Raw genomic sequence first — 23,187 nt, forward strand, 5'->3', positions numbered from 1 at the left:
GCCCGCTCCCCGGCCCCTGCTGGCGCCTCAGGAGCCTCCCGTCCCCTCCCCTCAGGGCAGTGCGGATGCTTCCTCCTCCATCCTCCTCCGCGCCCTGTCCCCATGACACCCGTGGGCTCTGCCCGTCCCCGCCCAGCCCCAGGCAGGCACACGCCTTCCTGCCCAGGTAACACCACCGACCCCCCCCTCCACCCGCTCCTCAAGCCACGCCCCTTTCGCTCTCCAACCCCTCCCCTGGCTCCGCCCCCGCCACGGCCACGCCCCCTCAGCCTAACTCCCGCCTTCCTGTTAGCCACACCCCCGGGCCCGCGTTCCCCTTCCCTCCGCTTACAGCTAAACCCCGCCCTTTACCGCTCCCACCCCTCGGGGGGATTGGCCCCGCCTCCTTCCCGTTAGCCCCGCCTCTCCCCGGGCGCTGGGGGCGGGGCCGTGGTGTGCGCGGGGACGCTGCGTTGTGACGCACCAGGAGGAGCTGAGGCGGTGCTGCACGCCCTTCCTCCTCCTCCTCCTCCTCCTCCTCCTCCTCCTCCTCCTCCTCCTCCTCCTCCTCCGCCGCCGGACGGTGTCAGAGCGGCGGAGCCATCCGCCGGCGCCGCCGCCAGGGCCCCTCAGCCGCCGCCAGGCCCGGGGGAGCAGCCGGCGCTGCCGCTGGCCATGGTGGCCCGCCTGCCGCCGGGGGGGCAGGAGCAGGCGCGGCGGCGGCGGCCGCCATTGCGCGCGGGGGCCGCGGGACTATGAAGGATGGAAGCGGACGAGGTGTCGATCCGCGAGCAGAACTTCCATAGCCAAGTGCGGGAGTACACGGTAGGCGACACCGCCCTCCCGCCGCTGGGGCCCGGCGGCCCCTCCGGCGGGCCTCGCCTGCCCTCGCGGCTCCCCGGCTGCGCCATCCCCCCTCCCGCCTTCCTCCCTGACCTGTCACGGCGGTGCCCCGCAGGCCGCGCTGCCGTGGGACCCCCCCCGCCTTGCTGCACTCCTGGCCCCCGCCGCCCGGCATCCGCGGGGTTGTCCCGCTCTTTCCCTCTGCCGTTACCTGCCCCTCGCTGCTTTGCCCCTCGCCCCAGCTCCCGTGTCCAGGCTGACTGGGGTGGCCTGTCCCCCGAGGGCAGAGCTGTGCGTGCATCTTTCCCTGGGGGCTGGGTGCGTGGGGGCCGGCTGGTGGGGAGCCTAGCTCTCGCCCTGTTGGGGGTTTTCCTCTCCTGTGTACCTTCAGTGAACAGGGGAGATACTGTGTATGCGTGAGGGCAGGGGTGTCCTTCGGAATGTACCCCTGTCCACTCTGTTTTGTGTTCAACACCTCAGCCTTCCACTGCAGCCTTGTTACTGCAAGGGATGTGGGGATTTCGCGTTATCGCTTGTGACACTACGAGCCTCCTGTCTCTTGCTGCGCTGGTTGCAACGGATGTGTGTCACCGTCATGTTTTCCCGAACCCCTCATGCTTTTCTCGGCTCTGCTGCACGCCCCGTGCTCTCCAAGGGGAGCAATACAGAGCACATAAGCAGTGCCGGTGCCGTCCCATCTTCCTCAGCCTTCTGTAGTCAAGTGCAACACTACACCTTACGAGCAGATGGGGAGAGCTCTTTGCGGTTTCCTCTCTGCCTGCATCCTAATTGTTTTCAGGACTGTTCAAAGCTAACAGAGGTGTTTTGATGGGGCTCGCCTCTCTTCTGCTTCAGTTTAAGGAAGGAAATACATGCTGCACATAGGAGACATGCAGCGTTGTCCTCTATGCACGTGCTGCCCTAACTCAGCTGGGTAATTGCATTCTCTTTGCAGTTACTGCCGTCTAAGAAAGAATGGATTTTTTGAATTAAAATATGATTTCATAATTTAGCTTTAAAAATTTTTCAGCTGTATTGAGAGACAGTGTTAAATACCACTGTTAACTGATTGATGTAGGCCTATGGCTAGGTTACTTGATAACAGAGACTTCCTTAACTGATCCCTAGAGTGTAAATTTCTTCTCTGTATTTTGTGAATCCATATGTTAAGACCTTCTTTCTTCTGGTGAAGAATTTCTGGGATATTTTTTTTTCTGGAGTGCAAACCAAGTCTGTATGTTATTTTAGGAGGTTTTTCTGGACCTTCTATTTTCTGTGAGTGGATGTAGCCTATGTCATGAGAACCGTGACCAGTGGAGGGGAGTAAAAAGAAAAATACTTCATTGTAAAGAAATACTTCATTGTAAAGTCTTTAAGCATTGTTGTAATCTCCTTTGTGCTACAAAACCACGGGTGTATACACAAATCATGCATCTCTTCTGGATGCTAGCACCCATCTTTTCCCTAGTGTTTATTTTTTCATTTGTATCTCTTTGTGTGCTAATTATCTCCTACTTACATCCACCAGAGTCTTGTTCTGATACATTGTATGCTGCATATTGTGCTTTTGTACCTAGTAGGATGCACGAATTTTGAGTCTGAAGGAATGGCTGTGTGCACCCTCTCGAGGTACTGTTACAAATAGAGGTCTATTAAATTCATAAAGAACTATCTGATCTATACTACAACCACTTCTCTAAAGCTTTTTCAGCTCCTCTAGAGCAATTGGTAGCTCTTCTTGTTGGTGTAGTCATGTAAGAAATCACATAAGACACCAATAACTCCAGAGATGTACAGAGTTACTTTATTTGGACAGTGGAGGCAGAATATTCTTGCTCTTGAAACTGTACTTTGACCTTTAATATTGATGACAAGCAATCTATGTTATTGTTTAATCAGTGGGGATTATAACGATTTTTCCTTTTAAATCATGCATTGGTACAGTTGTTATCTTTAATTCATATTGGAAGACCACAGGGTTTTATGAGTGCATAAACTGCTGCCATCCACAGCTGAGTATACAGCCTTCTTGTGGCTCTCACAGAGCTGCAGAAGCATATTGCAAGTATGATTACAGTTGTGGTTAGTTTAAGCATAACAAAATACACTGAGTACATTGCTTACATGTACCATTATGTTAACATCCCCTCCTAACCTTTCCTGCCCTTGCTGGTCATGAAGTTACATGGTGAATATAACTTCTTAAACTATGCAAATAGACAGTTGTTGTGTGGGTAGTGGGTATAACCATCAGCCCCTCAGCTGGAGGAGGGAACATATTCCACTTTCTGACACATGCACAAGACTTTAATTCCAGCTGCAGGTAGGCTGGGGAACAGTGGAGCCGTTAATAGGAGGATTTGATGTTTGTTGTGTAATATTACGGTGGAGGAAACCTCTACATGCCTGTAAGAATTAAGTCAAATTCCTGGAATCTGGTAGTACTGTCTTTGGAGACTTAGTTGTGTAGCAGTCTTCACTGAAAGGTAAAACGATACATTCATGAGAGAAGAGAAATTGAAGTAAGTTGATATAATTGAAAAGAAAACCCTTTTCACTTTTCTTTTACAAGTTTTCTTTGTTTTCTTTGAATAGATGTAGAATTTCTAGATTGTGCTTTCTGATGGAGTCTTAAGGGCACGCTAAGCTTAACCTCATTGTAATGCTTCATTTCTGTTTCATCTACTCCCTGAACTGGCAAGCTACAAAGTTTTCCATAAAGTTGTGTTACATAACAAAAATTAAAGGCTTGTTATTCTTCTGCTGTTGGTGTCTGTCTCTTTTTGTAGGTGCCAGCTTCTGCTAATTCCACCTTGAAAAGACAAATGTTTCTGACACGTTTATAGATTGAGCAAGCATAGTAAAAGATTATTTTTTAAAATAAATCCTTCATCTGCTCTTGAGGTGACTGTCTGTGTGATTTAATGCTTAACTTAACTCAGGCCCATCTTGACCTTGTTTGGAGTGTATGCGTGGGACCTGTTTTTTCAAGAGGGTGCCTGTTTGCAAGAAAATAATCTGCCTTGTATTTTGTTGCTTCATGAGGATCATCTTTTACTAACAGGAGGTTAACTCCCTAATCTAGTTTCAGCATGGCTCTTCATATGTGCATCTGCTATGTCGAAGATCTGTTGTTTTCAACAACCAGACTTTCAGACTTGTACAAACTTTAAAATTCAGATTCAGTAAACTAAACGTGGAGATTGAGAACTGATGACCCAGTATAAGAGAGAGGGCACAGCCACGAGTTTGCTCTAGGTCAGTGAAAGCCCTGACTTTAATAAAGCCAGAGTCATGCTCAGTTCTAACTAAAAGGGGTATCTTTCTGAAAAGCAAAATATATTGGTTACAAAATATAGAAGAGTGTCTGTGTTTTGTACTTGATCAGTGTTCTGACAATGTTCTGTGCTGGTCTGATACTAACTGTTATTTTTGTATGCTTAATTAGTTTGTCTTTCTTGATCCTTTAGATTAATTTATAGTTTGCTGAGATCTTGCACATCCATGGAAGATACTTCAGCTTTTAGGGAACTGCTTTTCCCTTGTGTCCTGTTATTATGTCTGTTTATGCAACGTAATTATAAAGTGTTCCATTTTCAGCTAGTATTGTTGTGAACTATTTATTTCAAGCGCAAATCAAGTGCAATGGTTTCAGTCTCTTTGTGTTCCCCTGGGTTTACTTTTTAGAATATTCTTACACTTCTTTTTTTTCCCAGTTTGAGCCTTTTATTCTGCAATATTAGTTTGTATTTTTAAAATTTAGATTTACTTTTTGATGTTATTTTACCATTTACAAAATGTAGGATTTTGAGTTTGTGAAAATATACACATACACTTGGTTATGAGGTTTTCCTTGGCAAAATAAATACACTGTGCTTGCATTTGTAGTGTGGGGAGAACTGTGGAAGACAATTTGGTGACCATGGAATTATTAGTTAGTTTAAGAACAAACGTAGTATATTTTGAAATGACTTAATTATATTAAATATGTAATGAAAAAAAAAATCCTAGTAGAATAAGTTCAAATACAAAAGTGCTGTTGTTACTTCATGCAAGTCCAGGCAGATGTTGAAACTGGTGTAGTATGTAGCTTTATGATCAATGTCAGATGCTTCCATTTGAAGGACTAAATGTTTTGAGGGATATAGGCTTCAGATGCTAGATATTCAGAGAAACTTAGTTTCTCTACTGCTTAATACAATTCCCTCTACAAGAAGACTTTAAAAAATTTTTTTTATCCATACTACTTTTAAATATTAAGGTGGGTTTTTTTTGTTACAGGTGATACAATGGTTATTTAATGTGTGTAAATCTGAATCTAAAAATAATTTCCAGCAGTTTAGAAAAGCCTTTTTAGGTAGTTGTGACTGTGTCGTGTCTTTTTTTTTTTTTTTTTTTTTGCAACCTCACACTAATACCACTGGCTTTCTTTTTGTACCTTTTGTCCTCTCGTCCTATTTTGGGGTAGAGAAGTGTTCAGGATTCTTTTATATGAAGTAGTGCAGTGTGGTTACTGCTGGCATTTGTCCGCTATAGGGCTATAAAATGAGAAAGCTGATTTGAGCACTGTACTCCTGTTGGTAGTGTGCTCTTGTTCCTGACCAGTTCTGCTTCCTTAAATTTATGCCCCGGACAAAAATTGTAATCTTCACAGACCCTTTTTTAAGTGATGATATTCTGATAGTGGGCCAGGAAGAAAATGCTGATTGTAAACATGGGTGATTTTTAAAAACAAACTTACTGCAAATACTGAAATGTTTTTGTTTGAATGTTTATGCAAGTTTATCTTTTATTCAATAAAATTGTTGCCTTTCAATTTTTTTTAATCCATATGCTGAAAACTTGAGGAGTAATTTATATCTTAAATGTCATCTTGTATCTTAAAAATAACTTTGCCTAGGTTTCTCAGTATTGCTTTTTTTTTTTTTAAATGTTTTGGAAAAGAATTGTAACTGACTAAAGCAGTGCTTGTGGTAGTGGCCTGAGATATAAGGCTGAGAGGTGCACATTTAACATAATTACATATATAAAATATTGGCATCATTCTGTCATCTTAAAAATATACCTTTACTTGTTAACATGGGTACTGAACTTTAAGAAGTGATGAGTCATCTTCTCGCTGCTGGTCCTGAGGATCAGCACTGGTGGATCCATCTGGAATCAATAAGCACCTCCAAATACTTGGTGTAGACAAGTGGATAGAGAGATGCTTATTCCTGCAACAGGAACAACTTTTGGAGAGTTCCACTTTTTCTGTTTACACAAAATAAGCATGAAAGGCTGAAGTGTAAAAAGTTGCTATTAGTTACTGATGAGTTTCTTTGTGGCAGCAGTTGACCAGAAGGGTAACACACTTCATAGAAGGTACAGACATCTGTTTAAGAGAACTCAGATTATTTGAGAAATCTGGTGAAAAGTGAAAGAACTGACAGCAAACAAAACCAGCTATTGATTACAAGACCACAGATGAGCATATCCCTCTTGGGTTTTGTTTGGATACCTGGTCATGTAGTAGCGGGGCTGGATAAGATGGCAGGATGTAATGGGGAGATCATAGGGTTATAATGAGCATCTCAATCTTTGCTGTGATGTAGGGATTCTGAGTGTGAATTTATAAGCACAAGGCTCTCTGTAAGGAAGTGTTTTCCGAGATGTTGAGGAGGATTGAGGGGTGGGTGCATCAGAGAGCAGAGCAGCAGAGGAGATGGTGGTAATGTCAGAGTAGAGAGAGAATCTGAAGCATGTTGTCAGTGAAGTTATGATAAGAAAGTGAGAGTTCAGTTCTGGTGACATAGATGGGAATTTGGGTTAGGGAAGACTATCTAAAGAAAACATTTCATTCAATATAAGCTTACTGCTTTTATTTGTAAGCAATTTTTTTTAACTGCAGTGCTTTCTCCTTTCCTGTCTCTTACCTTCCCCTTTTTAATTTGGTATTTATCCTCAATTTAAGAGGGCAGTGATAACTCTTGTTGAGGAAGTCTTAATTTCTGCGATATTTTACTCCACACCCTCCCCCTTACCTTGAAAACCACTGATGCTTTCCTGTAAACACGTACTGTAAAATGACTAGGGACGCTGACTTCTTGGTAACATTAATGTGCAAGGATTTACATAACTTATAGTGCAGGAGCAGGAGAGACTTTGAAAGTCATGAGTGTAGCTTATGTTTTTATGCATATAATAAACAGCCTTGGTTGTTGCATCACTCTGAAAGGTAAGCATACAGCGAGGTAGAGATGACTTGAAATAAGTTACTGCTGTAACTCCCTTATTAGTCATTCATGTGACAAGTGAAATTGCTTCATACTTCAGCAGCTTTGATCTGTTGCTCTTTAGGGCCCAACTTCCTCTCCTGAAGATAGTGACAAACTGATGTTGATGTTTTGTCAGGTTGGTGTTGAATATGTATCTTAGTGTTGCTTCCCACACAGAGGTTTCTAGTTTCTTGATTACCTGAATATATTAAAAGTTATTTCTAACTACCATCAACATGGTTCCCAGAAAGAGCCCAGTGTTTTGTACTGTTTTAACATATCAGCACTTTGATAGTAATTTGGCTTTGAAAATTTTGATTAACTGGAAAATACTATTCTACAGAACTTTGTTTCAGTTCCTCTATTTTCCGAGCACGTGTGCTCTCCACAGCAAGTAGTATGTGTATAGATGGCATTGAAGTCTGTGTATGGCTGAGTTTAATATACAAAGGATAGAAGCAGCATATGTGCATGATTATTCCTCCCCTTTACCTTCTTGGCTTACAGTGGTGTGGTTTCCAGTGTTAGGCTCCACGATTGTCATTGAAACGTGATGCTACACAGTTTTACTGTTGATTTTAAGTGCCTGTTTATGCCTTGAGTATCCAATTTTTTCCATTACCTAAGTGTACTTCCTATTTTTAACATATTTAGCTGATGGGAAGAATTGATGCTGATGAGTTTGTGTTGAATTTGACAATAGCAACATGTCTAAAATATTTGTTGGGTTTAATACTGTGGTAACTTATGTCCAGTAGAGAATCTGCATAGTTGATGAGGATTATGAAAATATACAAGTATTGCAGTTTATATATGTTTGTGCTTTGGGAGCGGGGGTGAAAAAAAAGATGTGGTACTGAAAAATTCTACCAAATGTATGTGTGAAAAGACAAGGAAGAGGATTTTTATAAGTTAGCTCTGCCTTCTAAGATAGTTATCCATTTTGCCCTGGAAATTAATATTAGTCAAAGAAGCTGCCTTAACACAAACAAATTGTTTACCATACTTGTATTAATGAGACTTCTGAGGTTATTTTTTCAGAAAGGAATTTTTAATGGAATGAGTCTGAGTTTTAATACAACCAGTTATTGTAGCCTGGCTGTAAAATGTTAAATAATACCTTCATTCAGTGGCAGAATGTTAGCATCATCTAGGTTGGTGCTATTGGTGCTAATTCTAGAGGGTGTTTTTAAATCTTGCACTAATGCTGAAAAATATTCTTAAATCCAATTTTAATGGCATTTCTGTAGCCCATACAGGTCAAAGAAAAATGACTTGCAGTAATTTTTTGAGGGATTTTGAGTGTATTACTGGGTATACAGTACATTACCCTGAACGAAGGTATCTAGGGCCTATTACTAAGGGTTGTGGAGGTGTCATAACATTATTTTTTTTCCCCTTTACCTAGAAACATAAATATATTCCCATGAATTGTATAAAAGGGAATGTAAAAGCTAACAAATTCATATATTGATTTGAATTCCTTCATTAGTTTGAAGTGGGGCTCTGCTGCTTGTGAAGTTAATGTGAAGGTAGTTCTAAGTGAATGACATAATGGAAGTTACCTCCTGAAGGGCTAGAGAGGCTGGTTTTTATCTTCAGCTGAGCAGTATTTCTAGCACATTGCATGTTTTTGGATGTTTCGTACTTTCTGTTAGATCCTGGAATTTTATGCTAGATGAGCAAGTCTAGGCACACAGCCTCTGAACAACTTATGATTTCTTCATGACTTAGGAACCAGTAAAAAAAAGTGGGTCAACCTCTTGCACATGTCTTAAGCCAGGGAGGAGTCCTGAGAGAAGACCATACATGTGGGGAAAATGGAGGGCTGTGTTAATGAGTAACATTAATCTGTAGTCATAAGACGTCATAAGTCATTTGACATTTTCTCATAAGCTTGGATTTAGTGTGTTGTGCTAAGTGTCTAAGGCTGGCTGGATTAGAGTGAATTTAAAAACTCTGTGCTCTGTGGCTAGATTAAGAATAAGTAGTTAATATCTCATTTTGAGAAAAATGAGATATCCAAAGCAGTTGTTGTTATGCATGCCAAGGTCAAGCTGAGAGCATAGCTAAAAATTGTAGTTTTCTTTAGTGTGCAGTTTGTTATAGGCAATTTACTGTTGACACATCCAAAACAGGTGGAACACCTTGTTTGCTTTTTAGATGTCAATGGGGTAATTGGAAATAGACTGAGCAGAACTGCTTGTCTCCACCTGTATTTTCTTGCTGTTTATTCCTGCCATCCTTTCCACTAGTAAACAAAAGTAGTTGCCAAGTGGGATAGTAGGAGGAAGCTTTTTAGTTGTGTGGCATTTTAATGCACACTAAAATACTTTAGCAGCATGAGAGCGGTAGGAGATGGGTGTACAATGCTATGTTTAGTTGTCTTCTATTACAGAAATTAAAACCCAGAAGTGCAACACTTCTACTTATCTATAAGTAGTAATCACAGTCAAGAAAAACACTGACAGTTCTGTTTTCAACGCTTAACCATGTTTTCATGTTCTTAGACTTATTCTACCAGGTGGTGTTACCCTGAGTGACCTCTCTTCTCTGTGCTGTTTTTTCTATTTAGGGAAAGGGATGTGTTCTGTAACATAACAGCAAGAAGTAGAGATGCTCTTCATTATGTCTGTAGCTGCTTGTTTTTATGTATCCTTTGTGTAGAAATTCTGGTGGATGTAATAGCAGTAAGTTTTTTTTTTTTAATACTGACACAGCCACTTTAAAGTTATTTCCCGCCTTCCCGCCTTCCCTCCCTGTTTTTTGGAGCTTCTTGATCGTTCACTTCATATACAGCATAGTAAAATGCTGTTCACTTCTTGTCTGTTTGCTCCTCCAGACTGAGTCACCCTATTCTACATGCTAATATGCAGTTAAGTGGGAGGTGATGATCACCTTGTCCGCTTTGATGCTTTTCAAGTGGAAATACTGAACCTGTGTTTCATGCTTGGGAAGTGTGTTAAATAAGAATGTTACTAAGGTCTGTGACTCCTTTCTGCAAAGGAGTTCTGTGGTGGTTCCTTACTGCTAAAAGTTGTTCTGTACGATGTCCAGCTTTTTCATAGGGGGGGGACATCCCTGACAGTCTTCAGGGGCCTGTGCTTACTCTAATACTCTTAAACGCATTCATAAATGACCTGGAGAAGGGTATAAATTATGAGGTGACAAAGTTTCTAATGGTGCTAATTTGTTCAGGGTAGCAGAAAAGAAGGCTGACTGGACCTGTCTCCTTCTCAGAGGAGGGTCAACTAGGTTACTTGGGGCTTGAAAGCCTCCAGGGATGGATATTGTACAACCTTGCCGGGCAACTAGTTCCTCCGCTTGGCTCCCCTCATGGAGGGAATTTCTCCTTGCCTCCAGTCTCATCCTCCCACTGTGCACCACTGTCAAGAGCCCAGCTCTGCCTTCTTAATGACCTCCTCGTAAGTACTAGCAAGTGGCTGTCTGGTCCTCCTGAAGCCTTGTTGTCCTCAAGCTCAGTGAGCAGGGGTCCTTCAGCCTGTCTGCACCAGGCATGTGTTCCAGCCTCCTGACCATGGTGATAATCATCTTTGCTGCAATCACCACTGTCTTTCCTATATTAGAGGCTCAAAACTGGATGCAGCAGCTACATGTGACCTGATGAATGCTGAGTGGAGCGAGATAATTACTTCCCATGATTATTGACTTTGCTTCTGAATAGAGCCCAGGATGCTCTTTGGAGCATTTGCTACCAGGGCATGCTGATTCTCAGGTATTGAACAATTACTGGACAATGCAGCTGTATGCTTTTTTCCTAGTATAAACTACAGCTGTATTTCCTGCACAACAGTTAGGAAGAATATTGTGCTATATAAATAGAAGCTGTTGATCTTTCTGTACACAAAAATGCAGCTTTTAATGCACACACATGAATTACAGTTGTGAAAGATGGTTGTATCTTTTGCATAAGGGGAAAAAAAAGATCATTTTGTGCAATTGGAGCATATTCTTTCTTAGCATGAAAGTGTAGCTCTAGCACTTGCAACAGGAGATGATGCTTTACCAATCGCAGGTGTGAATTTCAGTGCCAGAGTTTTAAAGATAATCCACTTGGACAAATTAGTGTCAGTTCATCTTTAGTAACTGTCAGTGGGATAAGTACAACATAATTTGAGTTAGTTCAGACCTTTATTGCTTATGTTTAATGCTGGACTCTTCAGTGCCAGCCCCTTAGGTGCATGTAGTTACAAACTGAAATGCAAGCAGTTTATCTCCAGCTCCATTCTCACAGAATTCGAGAGCTGTCTGGTACAGATCCAAAAATATGACTTGGATCATACTTGGGTGACTTTAGATGATGATTCAAAAGTATGACTCTGTGGAAGAGCTGGATACAAGATACTGAAGAATGTAGTGCAGTGCATCTCCAGAAGTAGACTCTCTTGGCGTGCGTGTCTAGTCTGTAATCTAAGCAGGAGCATAAAGCACTTCCTTTCCCAAATGAAGATCAAGGACTCCAGGGGAACACAGGTTTCTTTTGCTTGTCCTACCAGAGGTTGTATTTAGTCCATGCAGAGAGATGTGAATGAAGTATATGCTCAAGGTTTGGAGACTTCTTAAAGTGCCACCTGTTAAAAGGGAGCCTCTACATGTAGTGTAGAATCCATGCGTTTTGTTTTCAGTTACTGAGTGGTGTGAAGGGTTAAGCACAAAAAAAAAGACATTAAAAATTGTTAAGAATTGCTTTGCCTTGACTGTTTGGCTATAACTATATAAAATTCTCAGACTCCTCTTAATTTTCTTTATGTTTTGATGCAGCTGGTCAAACATGGGCTGAATGTATTTCCCCTACAATGTGAGAACGTGCCATAGTTGGGTTTAAAGTAGCTTCCCAGGAGCAGTCTTAACTATGGCACCAAATCCACAACTACTTTGCCTCTCCGTAAGGTTGGAATGAATTTAAGGAAACAAATTTTAAGATTAGAAGTTGTTATTTGTTGTGTGGTTTGGGTGTGGTGTTTTTTTTTTTTTAAGTTGACACTAACAGGGAATGTCAGAAATCCTTATTCATCACAGTTGTGTACATTCTTTGCACAGTGTCTTCACTGTCTCCTCAAGTCAAACCTGGAAGAGCTTCAGTGAAAAACTCCTTGCACAGAACTTGGGATATGAGGAATATAGCTTGTCCTAGATTTGCTGCATTTACAGCATCCTTAACTTTTGTCAGCTCTTATTGTAGAGATGGGTGATGACATAAAACACAGCTTTTTGGTTGAAAACATAGCTTGCAGTATGATTTGGATTTAACACTGTATAGCAATATTGGCTCCAATACTGTCACATATAATAATTCTCTGAAGAAAAGATGGAATTTAAAGAATACAGTCTCTTCTGTCACTGAAGATATCAATGTAGCTTTATGTATGGTGTTCTCTTCTGATTAGTGTCTTATTTCAGTATGACTGCCTATGCTTTTAAATAAGTGATTAGAAATGAAAGTTGACAGATGATTTAGGGTACTGTGAACATATGTATATGTGAATTTGCCCTCTTCTAAGGGTTTTTCAAGAGTGTCAAATTAGGAGTTGTTAAGAACTCTACTTTCTGAAGCCACATGACTACTGATAGAGTGCTTCTTTTGCTTATGCAGGAAATGCATTGAAAGGTATTTCTTAAACTAGGGTCAGTGTGCCTTAGAGGAGCTGTAAAGTGAATAAGAAACTGGCTGAGGTGTACATGACAATAGGTGTTGTGTTTGGGGGGAAAAAAAAAAGCTACTGTTCAGTATCCTCAGGTATCAGTATTAAGAGCAACCTTGCTCAACTTAAATGAAGATGAAGTAAAACATTCTGTTGTTAGCACAAAATCAATTATTTAGGAGATGTAGTCAATACAAAGGAGAGTTAAAACATGGTGCAGAAAGGACTCAATTATCCCAAAACAATAGATATATGAAATTAAGGTGTGGTTTTTAAAAGGGAAAACAAAAGGCATGATGATGACCTTGAACCCTAAAAACAAGTTTCTACTGTAACTTGAGAACTGTTCTGCTGTAAGCAATTGGGGAGGACAGCGTGGATGGATTCAGCCATTGGAGACTAATGCTAAATTACTAGTGTGATTCTCAGGTGGATGTGTTTTCAGTACAGAAAGAAAGGCTTAGTGCTGTTTATCTATGGCTGTAAGACCTTACCTGGAGTACTGCATACAAGCCTAATCATTCATAATTGAGAAATACGAATTGACGCTAGAAGAAGTACAAACAAGGGCAGTATTTTTTTGCAGTACAAAAATATCCTGAAACAAACAGGAGGAGTAAGAACCCAGGATTGCAGTGTGACAGGACAGGGGACTCTATTCTTTAGCTATCATGGGCAACACATTCCTTTTCCCCAGCTTAACTGAGTTCTGCTCTAAAAATAGTTACGATGCTGGCTTTTGCTACTCCCTTTAGAAAGCTATTCAGAATGCATGATTAGAAGTGTTTCAGAATAATAGATTTCACTAAGTATAAATTGAGACTGAAGTAATATTTCCGAGTTTGCTTATTGACTTGTTTTGGTCAGTATGAAGGACTTTTAATTTAGGAGTTCTCTTTTGTTAAGATCCTAAAGCTTTCACTGATTAGAATTTACTTATTTCTTCTCTTGCTGAGCATTTTTAAATTATGTGACTTTTCAGTAATAAACAACTTTGTAAATATTTGATAAAGTTGTTGTTCTCAATTCTGACAGAAGTAGAGGGATAATTACACCAAGTTATATAGTTACACCTTAATGCCAAGTTGCAAAGTAGCTGTCATCTAACACTAGAAATGCAACGTTTGCCAGTTCGTGTTACTGGACATCTTTCATCTGCTGTGCCCTCAAAATACCTCAGTTATTTCAGTGGTACCTTATAAGTACAGACCCACATTTTCATTGTAACCCTGTTATCATAGATAGAATAAAGGTCATCTACTTTTGCTTGAAGATACAAACAAGATAGCAGTAATTTTTATTCTCAAATAAAATTAAACAAAAAATGAGCCTAACTATACCTTGATTTTACACGGGGCACTGTTATTTGGGTCTGATGGATTTTTAAAGAGTTTTACTGACCCTCTATATGTGATACCTGATTTTCAAAAGTGGATGCCTAAAATTAGATGTCTCTATCTGTAGCCTTGGTCTAGTTTTCAGAGGAACTGGAAACTTAGGAAGGACTCTCAGCACTGGCACTGCATTTTCCAATACTGAGGGGACAAGCTGTGTCAGAGTACTCTGAAAATCCAAGGCTATTCTCAGCTTCTTTTGTTCTTCCTGATTCAAAAATATACCAGCATATTTTTTTTAATTAAATCTTAATAAAATTATTTATTATTTATTTGAAGAATGAAATTCTTTATCAAAACCTTTTCTTCTTTGAAGCATCCTGTGGAAAGTTGGAGTGGTGAACTCTATTCAGATTAAATATTTTAATTCAGAGATCTAGTTATGAAATCTAATTTTCAGCATCTGTATTTCAGGTATCACCACTGTGTGTTTCCTGCACAGAGAATGAGCTCAGTTGCCACTCTCAGACCTATGGCACCATAATACTTCTGGGAGACATGCGTAGGGCAGTTGGAGACACCCAAATGCCAGGCTCAGACACTTGGCTATGCTTTGGTTTTTTAATCTAAAATGTCTGACTACAGAAAAGAAGGAACTCTCCCAGTTTATTTTTTAGTAGTTCTTAAAAGGTCTGTCTTTCCCGATTGTGCGATGCATTCTTTCCCGTGCCGCCCCCCCCCCCCCCCCCCGATTCTGCTGATTTGGATGTAATATGCTTATTTAGATGTACATTTTTAAGGGATATCATCACTACCTTTGCTTTCATTTTTTTCTTTTCACTTAGGGTAGCTTTTCTGCTCCTGATTTTTTTTTAAGACAGTGAGTTCTTAAAGACAACAGATCTTTAAATGATTGTTTAAAGAAACAGATCAACTGTTGCCTAGTGAAGTGATTTTGCAATTTCAGATCACAAAGGAAATTAAAGCTCAGACTGAAGTTGAACACATTATTAATTGCAGATCTAGACAGGGCCTGTTAAAAAATACAGGTAACAGGGCAAACTCACTTTACTATTAAAAACTGCTAAAACAGTTTTGCCTGATTCAGTTGGTTAACTGCTGTGTGTTAAGATGTATTAGGTGGCTACTGGTATTGTGCACAAGCACTGGGCTGCTTCACGTAGCTTCTCAGTCTGTGCTGTGCAAGTAATTGGTTTCCTGCAAGCTAATAGAAAGCAAGTACACTGCTGGTAGATAGCGCTGGTCGCTGGCTGCTCAGGTTCTAGTGAAGGCTCAAGGCCCCAGCATCATGGAATGGCATGCTTTGTTCTTGTTTCATTTCTGACTGACTTGTGTTTTTAATAGGTATCAACAAATAAGATTAAGGAAGCAGCGTTGAGCCACTGATGCCTCATTCAGGAACAAATAAAATGTGGTGGGTTTTTTTGTTTCCCACAAAGGCTTGGAGGGTTAAAACTGTCTTGCTGTTCGATTCCTTTCCTCCAAGATTTCCAATGTATTTGTAGGTATTTTGGTCTTACCGTATTATATTGAAATTTTAGTGCTAAATCTTAGAAACACCTTGATGCAAGTCACGCTGGGCTCAAGATACATCTGACCTAGATAATCGGCCTACCTTATGAGGAGGGAAATTGTGCCCTTGGCTTCTAACTGTAAAGGAAACATTGACTAGGTCGTGCTTGGACACCCACTGTAGGTAGATGAGTCCCTTGTGTGTACTGTCACCTGAAATTTGTTTGATTCAAGACATGATGGAAATAGTAAACGTAACTGCTTTCTTCTTTCCTCATATGTTGATAGCCTACTCCAAAATAGATCTTGATGAGCCTGTCATATAAATACAATTATGCTTAGGTTAGATGTGAAGGGGATACAAAACATGATAATTTTTAAAAGTCAAGTGGATTCAAACTTCAGAAAACAACCCACCTCACCCAGCTCTCTCCCAAACAAAAAATCACACTGTAAATAAGGCTTTTTTCTTATTTTTTTCTTAAGAATTGATTCAATACCTCTTACTCTAATTAAACTGTTCTTATTGGTTTCTATTAATAAGATATAAAACATAACAGTATTGATGTTTACATAGAATACGCTTTTGTTGATCTGAATTAAATTTTAAATTGTTGATACTGGATTTTCTGTCTATTCTTATTATAATCCAGGCATTTCTTCACAACCCCATAAATGCAACTTTTTTTTTTCCAGATCTGTTTTCTTCTATTTGCTGTTCTCTACATAGTTTCCTACTTCATAATCACAAGATACAAAAGGAAAGCAGGTAAGCATAGACTTTTCAATATATTCAAAAATAATTTTGTTTTTCAAGTGAATAGGTGATTCTTTTTCTCCCTGCCTCCACAAGGAAAGCGGAAGAACCAGATCCCTGACCAAAAGTGGGCTGCTGGTCTATGGCAGCCCAGACTGATCTGACTGTATATGTTGCTGTCTTTGCCTTCTCTCTGCTCCCTTTGTCCCTGGGCTGTGAGTTTCCGTCACTTCCCTTGTGCCTGCTCAGACCATTCAATGTGCCTTCTAATATCACTGTCCAAGGGAGGGAGTGCACTGAGCATCTCAGAAAAGGATCAGTGAGCGCTGTAGCTGGCACTCTGTGATTGTGAGTAAAAGTGGATGGCTGTTATGGAGGTGGTGTGGATGGCCATAATCAGTTATGTTGTGGCTCTGTGGCAGCCTAAATTTTAACTGATTTGAGGAGGAAGAAAGGTGTGAATGTCAAGTAGATGCTTCTGCCTCCCTTGCCTTTAGATCCTGTTGTTCTCCTTTCATGTCTGCTTTTCCAGAATAAGTATTTTCAGGCTGTATGCTAGCACCAAAATCAAGTTCAGAGCATTAGCTGGTAAAGTGAAAAGGTTGCCAGTAATACAGAAGGGAAATAGTGGATTTCTTCTAAAAATCCTGCTCTGCTCAGGTACAGCTATTTCAGTGTTTTTAACCTGTTCCTTATGACCTCACCACCGAAGTTTTATTCCTTGAGATAATACTGTATTTTTTTTCTTTTAGAAACATTGTCTGCCTGACACTAGTCTGTAGGAACCCCTGTTGCTTTCTTCTCAGGATAAAGAGCATAAAAATCTTTATAAAATGGCAGAATTTTTGACTCTTGACAGGTTATCTGGGACCTTGGTGCTTAGTAATACTCAGTCACGCTGAACAAGCATTCTTACGCATAATGATCTTGGCACTTTGAACTTTAATGGGAACTGTTCATTGAGCTACAGTGACCCATATTATGATAGAGCTGCTTTCATAGATGGATTCATGTTTAAAAAAAGTAAACTCTTCAAGAAACTTAATACCTTTAAAAAAAGGAAGGACACCTCTTTAAACATATGAAACTTTAAACAAATGAGGAAGATGGATACTATCTCCTCATCCTGATATGTATTTTCGATACTACAAAGCGGCTACCATTTTGAGATAGGGAAGAGCAGGAAGAAGGAACTGGTTTGGCAAACGCTATGGAAGTAACGACACTTTTATTATCTCTTTGGCAGTTGATCTCATCAGCTAGTGAGAGGAACTGCTCTCCAGCTGTCCTGACTTTATGAAAGCTTTGTGAGCATTTAGTTAGGCAAACTTTGTAGCCTGCTAGGATCTTTCTGATGAGACACATTTGAAGAGTTAACATGTTTGGAATTCTTTCAGGACAAATTGTTTTCTGTTTCTACAACAAGCTCTTTAGCCAAAATGATTCATAAGTGACCTTGACTTAATCTCTCAAAACACCATGAGATTCCCATCAAAAAATCAGAAACAATAACCCAATGTCCTTTCACAGAAGAATTTCAAAATAGCATGATGTTAGTAGCTATATGTTTATTTCAAGTGTGTGCATGATTCTTAAGGACTTGAGACACCCAGCTTTATGTTTAGATTTTAAAATAAATTTGAGTTACCTCTCATGGAAAACCTGGGAACCTTAAAAGAAGAAAGATGACTCAAAAATTATTTCAAATGTAGAAATGCATACATTTGTCTACAGATGTGTGTAGAAAAGGATATAAAGAATAAATGAAGAATATATTAGCAATTGACCTCTGAGTTAAATGTTGATTTTTATTTCAAAAAGCTAGAATATTAATTGAGGAATAAGTGAACAAAAGTGGTCTAAAATGTGAAATACCAGAAAGGAAGCCATGGTATCTTAAATCCAAAAAAACCAAGAACAACAACAACGCTCCTTCCCTGTCTTCCCTAAATCCCCAAGAGTCGGGATGAGTAAAGGGAAGCAACTGAGTGGTCATCACTACTGTTATGGGTATGCTTTTTTGTTTTAAAAATACATTAATACTGAAAATGAAACATTTATTTAGGGATTTATAGTAGTAGTTAGTATGGACCCTAAGACTTTTCTGTCGCTTGCCTGATCTCTGTTTCAGAGTTCCTAGCAGCAGCCATGGTAGTAGTAGTAGTCTGAAAGCTTGTTTGCTGTAGAGCCCTCTGGAAGATGTTTCCAAGAAGTTTTGATATGCATATTTAAATAAAATGAAATAACTTCATAGTTACATTGATTGAAAAGAGTTTAAGGCCAGGGAAAAAAAAAAAAGGGAAAGAGTATTCATTTTTGGTAAGAACGTTCTTTAAATATTGATGCTAACAAATTGTTTCAGTAATCCTAAATTTTAATTGTAAATTAAAATGATTCCTACGTGTATACATTTTAGCCTGAGGAAAGACGAATAAGTATTGAGTATAACCTGCTCTAATTTTATTTTCAGATGAGCAAGAGGATGAAGATGCCATCGTTAACAGAATATCGTATGTATAGCTTTTTTTGCAGAACTTTTTTTCCTGAATATATTGTTATGAAAGGAATCTTGTATGCTTCCAAATAAATAACAGTACATTTTAAATGTGACAGCAAATAGATTGCTACAGGGCAGAGGAAAAATATTTGATCAAGTGGCACCTTGTATTATGAAAGGCATGACAACAGGCAAGGCAGTTTGGTCTGGGGCTTTTTTCACCTGTGGTTTTCCTGGTAGGCATGAAACTGGACAGAATACTGCATGAGGACCTGATACAAGAGGTGGAATTCAGTGCAAGACCTGCACCTAAGTTTAGGTCTCTAGAATGTAGGTGTCTTATATGGAAGGTAGGTGTTCAAGTTCCCACTGCAGTTGATGGAAGCCCTGTTAAGGGAGCCAGTGGATCCTGAAAAGAAAGTTAACTGACCCTGAAGTAGACATCTGTATTTGATCATCTTAAGGAGTAGAACAGAATAACAAATGGAAGACAAGCACTTGCCAGAACTGCTGGTCTGCCAGCAACTCTTTTTCTTCTTCCTGTTCCTTTGTAAAACTAGATATTAATCTCTCTTATTTAAATATATCTGAAGATCTACAGAACATCTGTGAGCTGTTGCTGCCCTCACAGTTATGTGATTTGATAACTATGTGGACTTGCTACTTGCTTATTACAATGTTCTTAGCTCTTCCATGGTGGTACTGTCATCCTCTTGGAAGGAGAGCTCATTGAGTCTTTTATTGATTTGTCTTGTACCCTGGGAAAGTGCCGAGTACATTGCAAGCTGTTCACTTTTAGCTGCGCATTTGTGGCAAGCTTGAAAGATGTACAAAGGTGATGTAAATCTTAAGTGTTCTGCTGCCGGTAGTGTCTGATAACAATATTTTCTATGAATTTGAAATACTTATTAGCCACAAAGTCTACTTCAGATCTAGAGAAAAATACATACTTTTAAACGCTATGAAACTCTTCCCTCTCAAGTAGAGTAGCATCTCTCCCGTGCTTTTAAGACTATAGTGAAGGCTCTTCTAGATTGATGATTTTCATAGCAGCTGTGGTCTTAACCTGGTTCTGGATTTCAATATTCAAAGAGCAAAATTTGTTTTGTTAACTGTTATCCCCCCTGCATCTGTTTCCTAGTTTAGCTTTAAAATACAACAAATACCAATTGTAAATGCGTTCTTCATGTGAAAACAACATAAAACAAGATTAGCACTTCCATTAGAGCCTTTCGTCAAAAGTGTTGTTATAAATATAAAATGCTTCTTGTTCTTCCAGCCTAAGCTTTCTTGTTCCTTGAGCATGTTATTTTCCAGAAAGCAATAACTGTCAAACATACGCAGATGGCTATTTCTTTGCATAGCATAATTGTCAGGACTTAAGAGGTGGTGGGGGTGGGGTAGGGGTGGTGGAGAGAAAACAAAGCTGAACTGCTCTAGCACCTTAAAAGGCTGTAATGTGTTAAGTTTCATAATTCTGGCTTAGAATCCTTAAATAAAAGAAAAAAATACCTCAGAAACCACCAACAAAAACATATAAGAATACTTTTTAAAAACAAAATTAGTCACCCAAACTTTCTTCCGTAGTTAAGTATTGTGTGAATGAAAAAGGAATTCATAGACTGTTAAGGAAAAGTAAGATCTCTGTAAGCAACTTACTGACATTCCTGTTGTGTGAATCTATTTAAGTATCTTTTGTCATGCAATTTTGAGAATGATTTCTGATTTTATTCCAGCATTGGATTAGTTCTGTAAGAATGGGTTTTTTTTTAAGAACACAGTTCTTTTTAATGCCACAAGATGGCATTTGATATAAATTGTATTTTAGATCTAAAAAGAATTAAGCTTAAATATTTTAAATCTGACAGTTTCCCTGTATTGACTTAACAGCTACCAGAAAACCCCAAGTAATGAGATGACATTCAAATAACTACTTTGTGAAAGAAAAGCAATTTTTTTTTCAGTTTGCTGTTAAAATATTTGGTAATGTATAATTGTACTCACTACTTAGACATTAAAAAGCTGCTCTGTTTTTAAAAATTGTAGGAAGAATATAGAAATGGATTTTTTTTTTCATTCTGAGTGTGTATGTGGGAAATTAAAATTACAATAGGAGACTTATGAAAAGATATTCTGTGAACTTCAGTAATTTAACTTGTATATGACATTGGAATTGAATGCATGCAAGTCCCAAGAGAATAATTGTGGTAGCTGGTAAAAACTAATTATTTTTACTAGATTCTGTGAACTACTTGGTATTTGAAATTTGCATTTTAGAAGTGAAATAATCTAGAAATCAGTTTTTCCTATCCCTTTACAATGTAAGAATGTGTTTTCTTCAGACACTGATTAATAGGTAGACTAACTACTTTTTTTCCTGTTCAGAGCATGCTGATGGTAACAGTGGTACATTTCTTTAAATTTCAGGCTGTTCTTGAGCACCTTCACTCTAGCAGTTTCAGCTGGTGCAGTCCTGCTTCTACCTTTCTCAATAATCAGCAATGAGATCCTGCTTTCTTTTCCACAAAACTACTATATTCAGTGGTTAAATGGCTCACTAATTCATGGTTAGTACTCAGCATAACGTAATTAAAATGGATGTCTTTGTTATATGTGTACAGATATATTCTTATTTTCAAACTACTAACTCCATGTTCATTTAAGATGCTAATTGAATTGTTAATATGTTATTGGCTAGTTGATTTTGCTTGTGTGATATATCACAAAAGTCTGTCTTAACTCTGTTGGATTTTCTTAAAGAATTTTGCAGACTTGGAGTTAAATTCACTGCTCTGAATAGTAATGTGGAATAAAAGCTATTAGAAGCTAATTTGAAAACATGCTGTTCAAACCTCTTCCTTGTGTGTTAATGCAAGATTCATAAATCCATCTCTTTATGATGATACGTATAAATTCTCAAAATAAAAAAATTTTAAGAAAGTTACTAGCTGTGAGCAGTTGGGATTGGATAGTTCAACTGTTAGTGACTTATTTGTAAACAGGCAAAATTGTAGAATATAAGCATAGTGAGTGTGGTAAAGATATGCAAGAAAAACAAACTATTTAGGAAACTATTCAAGGAAAACAAGGTGCAAGAAAAGAATATTACTTGTACTTGCAGCAATGATGCCTTGATGTCTGGCAGAGTGAGCTTTGCATGCTTTCCAGTATTGGTTAACATGCTTATGGCTATGACATGTGTAATGGATACTAATATTTGAAAACAGTTTGGACATTTATATATGTCTTAGGGAAATAACTGGTGGAAACAGGACATTCTTTTGTAGATTTGGCTGGAGAAAGGAGGTAGTACCTTCACTATGTGAAACAATTTATTTAATCTGGAACAAATAATTTACAAGTTAACTGTGCTGTCCTTTTCCTGCTCTGTGAAGAGGTAGTAATAGGACTTTGGAGGATTTTTCTCTGAAAAATATATAGTTTTTGATGAATGTCTAATAATACAGATAGCAAATTCATGAAATTCCAGATCCCTAACTTGTAAGGATATGGTTTTTTGTTTCTGTTTTGAGGGGTTTTTTTAAGATTAAAGAAGCTTACAACAAATTACATGTGGATAGGTGAAGACAGGAAATAATGTCTATTGTCTGCCACCTTTCTGAAACTTGTCGAGTATTTTTTGTGTTATCTGGACTGTAAAAGAACTTTATTTCTTTTAAAACCCATGAAAAAGGAGGAGCTGACTAGGTGTGGTGGTCAATGGTGACCCTGACTGTGGTGTTAGGGTAGTGTAAGACTTGAGAAGTGAGGAAGGAAAATTGTAGAATAGAGACATTAGATTTTGAGAGAGCAGACTTTGTCCACTTCAGGAAGTGTGTATGTGGGACTGTACTGGAGAATTCTTGAAGGCAAAGGAAGCCAAGAGAGATGCTAGCTTTCAAGGATAACCTTCAAGTACTGTAATGTGCACCTCGGTGTGCAAGAAGATGAGCAGGTGTAATAGGAGGACGACTTGGCTTAATGGGGTACTCCTGAGCTCAAAACCAAAAGGAAGTGTACAGAAGGTAGAGGTAGGGGTGAACTGCCCAGGAGGGCTGTAGAAATATTACCTGGGTTAATATCCTAGTGTGATTATTAGGAAATCCAGAGCACAGCTGTTTTTGCAACTGCTGAGGGCTTTGTATAGAGCCAGCTGCTTCTCCAGTGTGCAGTGAGAGGTAAGAAGCAGTGTTTGCAGGACATAAAGCAACAATTCTTCACAGGGGGGATGGTTGAACACTGGAAAAGGTTGTCCAGAGAGACTGGGAGATAAAAATCCTTGGAAATTTTCCAAAACTCAGCTGGCTGAAGCCCTGAGAAACCT

The 23,187-nt window shown here is 39.2% G+C and overlaps 1 protein-coding gene across 7 annotated transcripts in view; it reads left to right on the forward strand.

The window, feature by feature from the left end:
* Positions 1–445: 445 nt before the first annotated feature.
* The window catches only part of LMBR1 (limb development membrane protein 1), a 78,481-nt gene continuing 55,739 nt past the window's right edge, over positions 446–23,187 (forward strand). For 4 of the 7 annotated variants that reach the window (XR_012628946.1, XR_012628947.1, XR_012628948.1 and 1 more), the window contains exons 1-4: positions 446–804; positions 16,306–16,378; positions 18,837–18,876; positions 21,291–21,430. Coding sequence is in view for 4 of the 7 variants with exons in the window: in XM_074868651.1 (XP_074724752.1) it covers positions 742–804; positions 16,306–16,378; positions 18,837–18,876; positions 21,291–21,430 (316 nt within the window). In the remaining 3 variants the exon portion in view is untranslated. Of the gene's footprint in view, positions 805–15,495; positions 15,512–16,305; positions 16,379–18,836; positions 18,877–21,290; positions 21,431–23,187 lie in introns of those variants that run through there. The other 3 variants (XM_074868683.1, XM_074868692.1, XM_074868723.1) reach the window with 3 other exon arrangements.

Source organism: Strix uralensis, chromosome 1, assembly GCF_047716275.1.
Source record: "Strix uralensis isolate ZFMK-TIS-50842 chromosome 1, bStrUra1, whole genome shotgun sequence".
NCBI lineage: Eukaryota > Metazoa > Chordata > Aves > Strigiformes > Strigidae > Strix > Strix uralensis.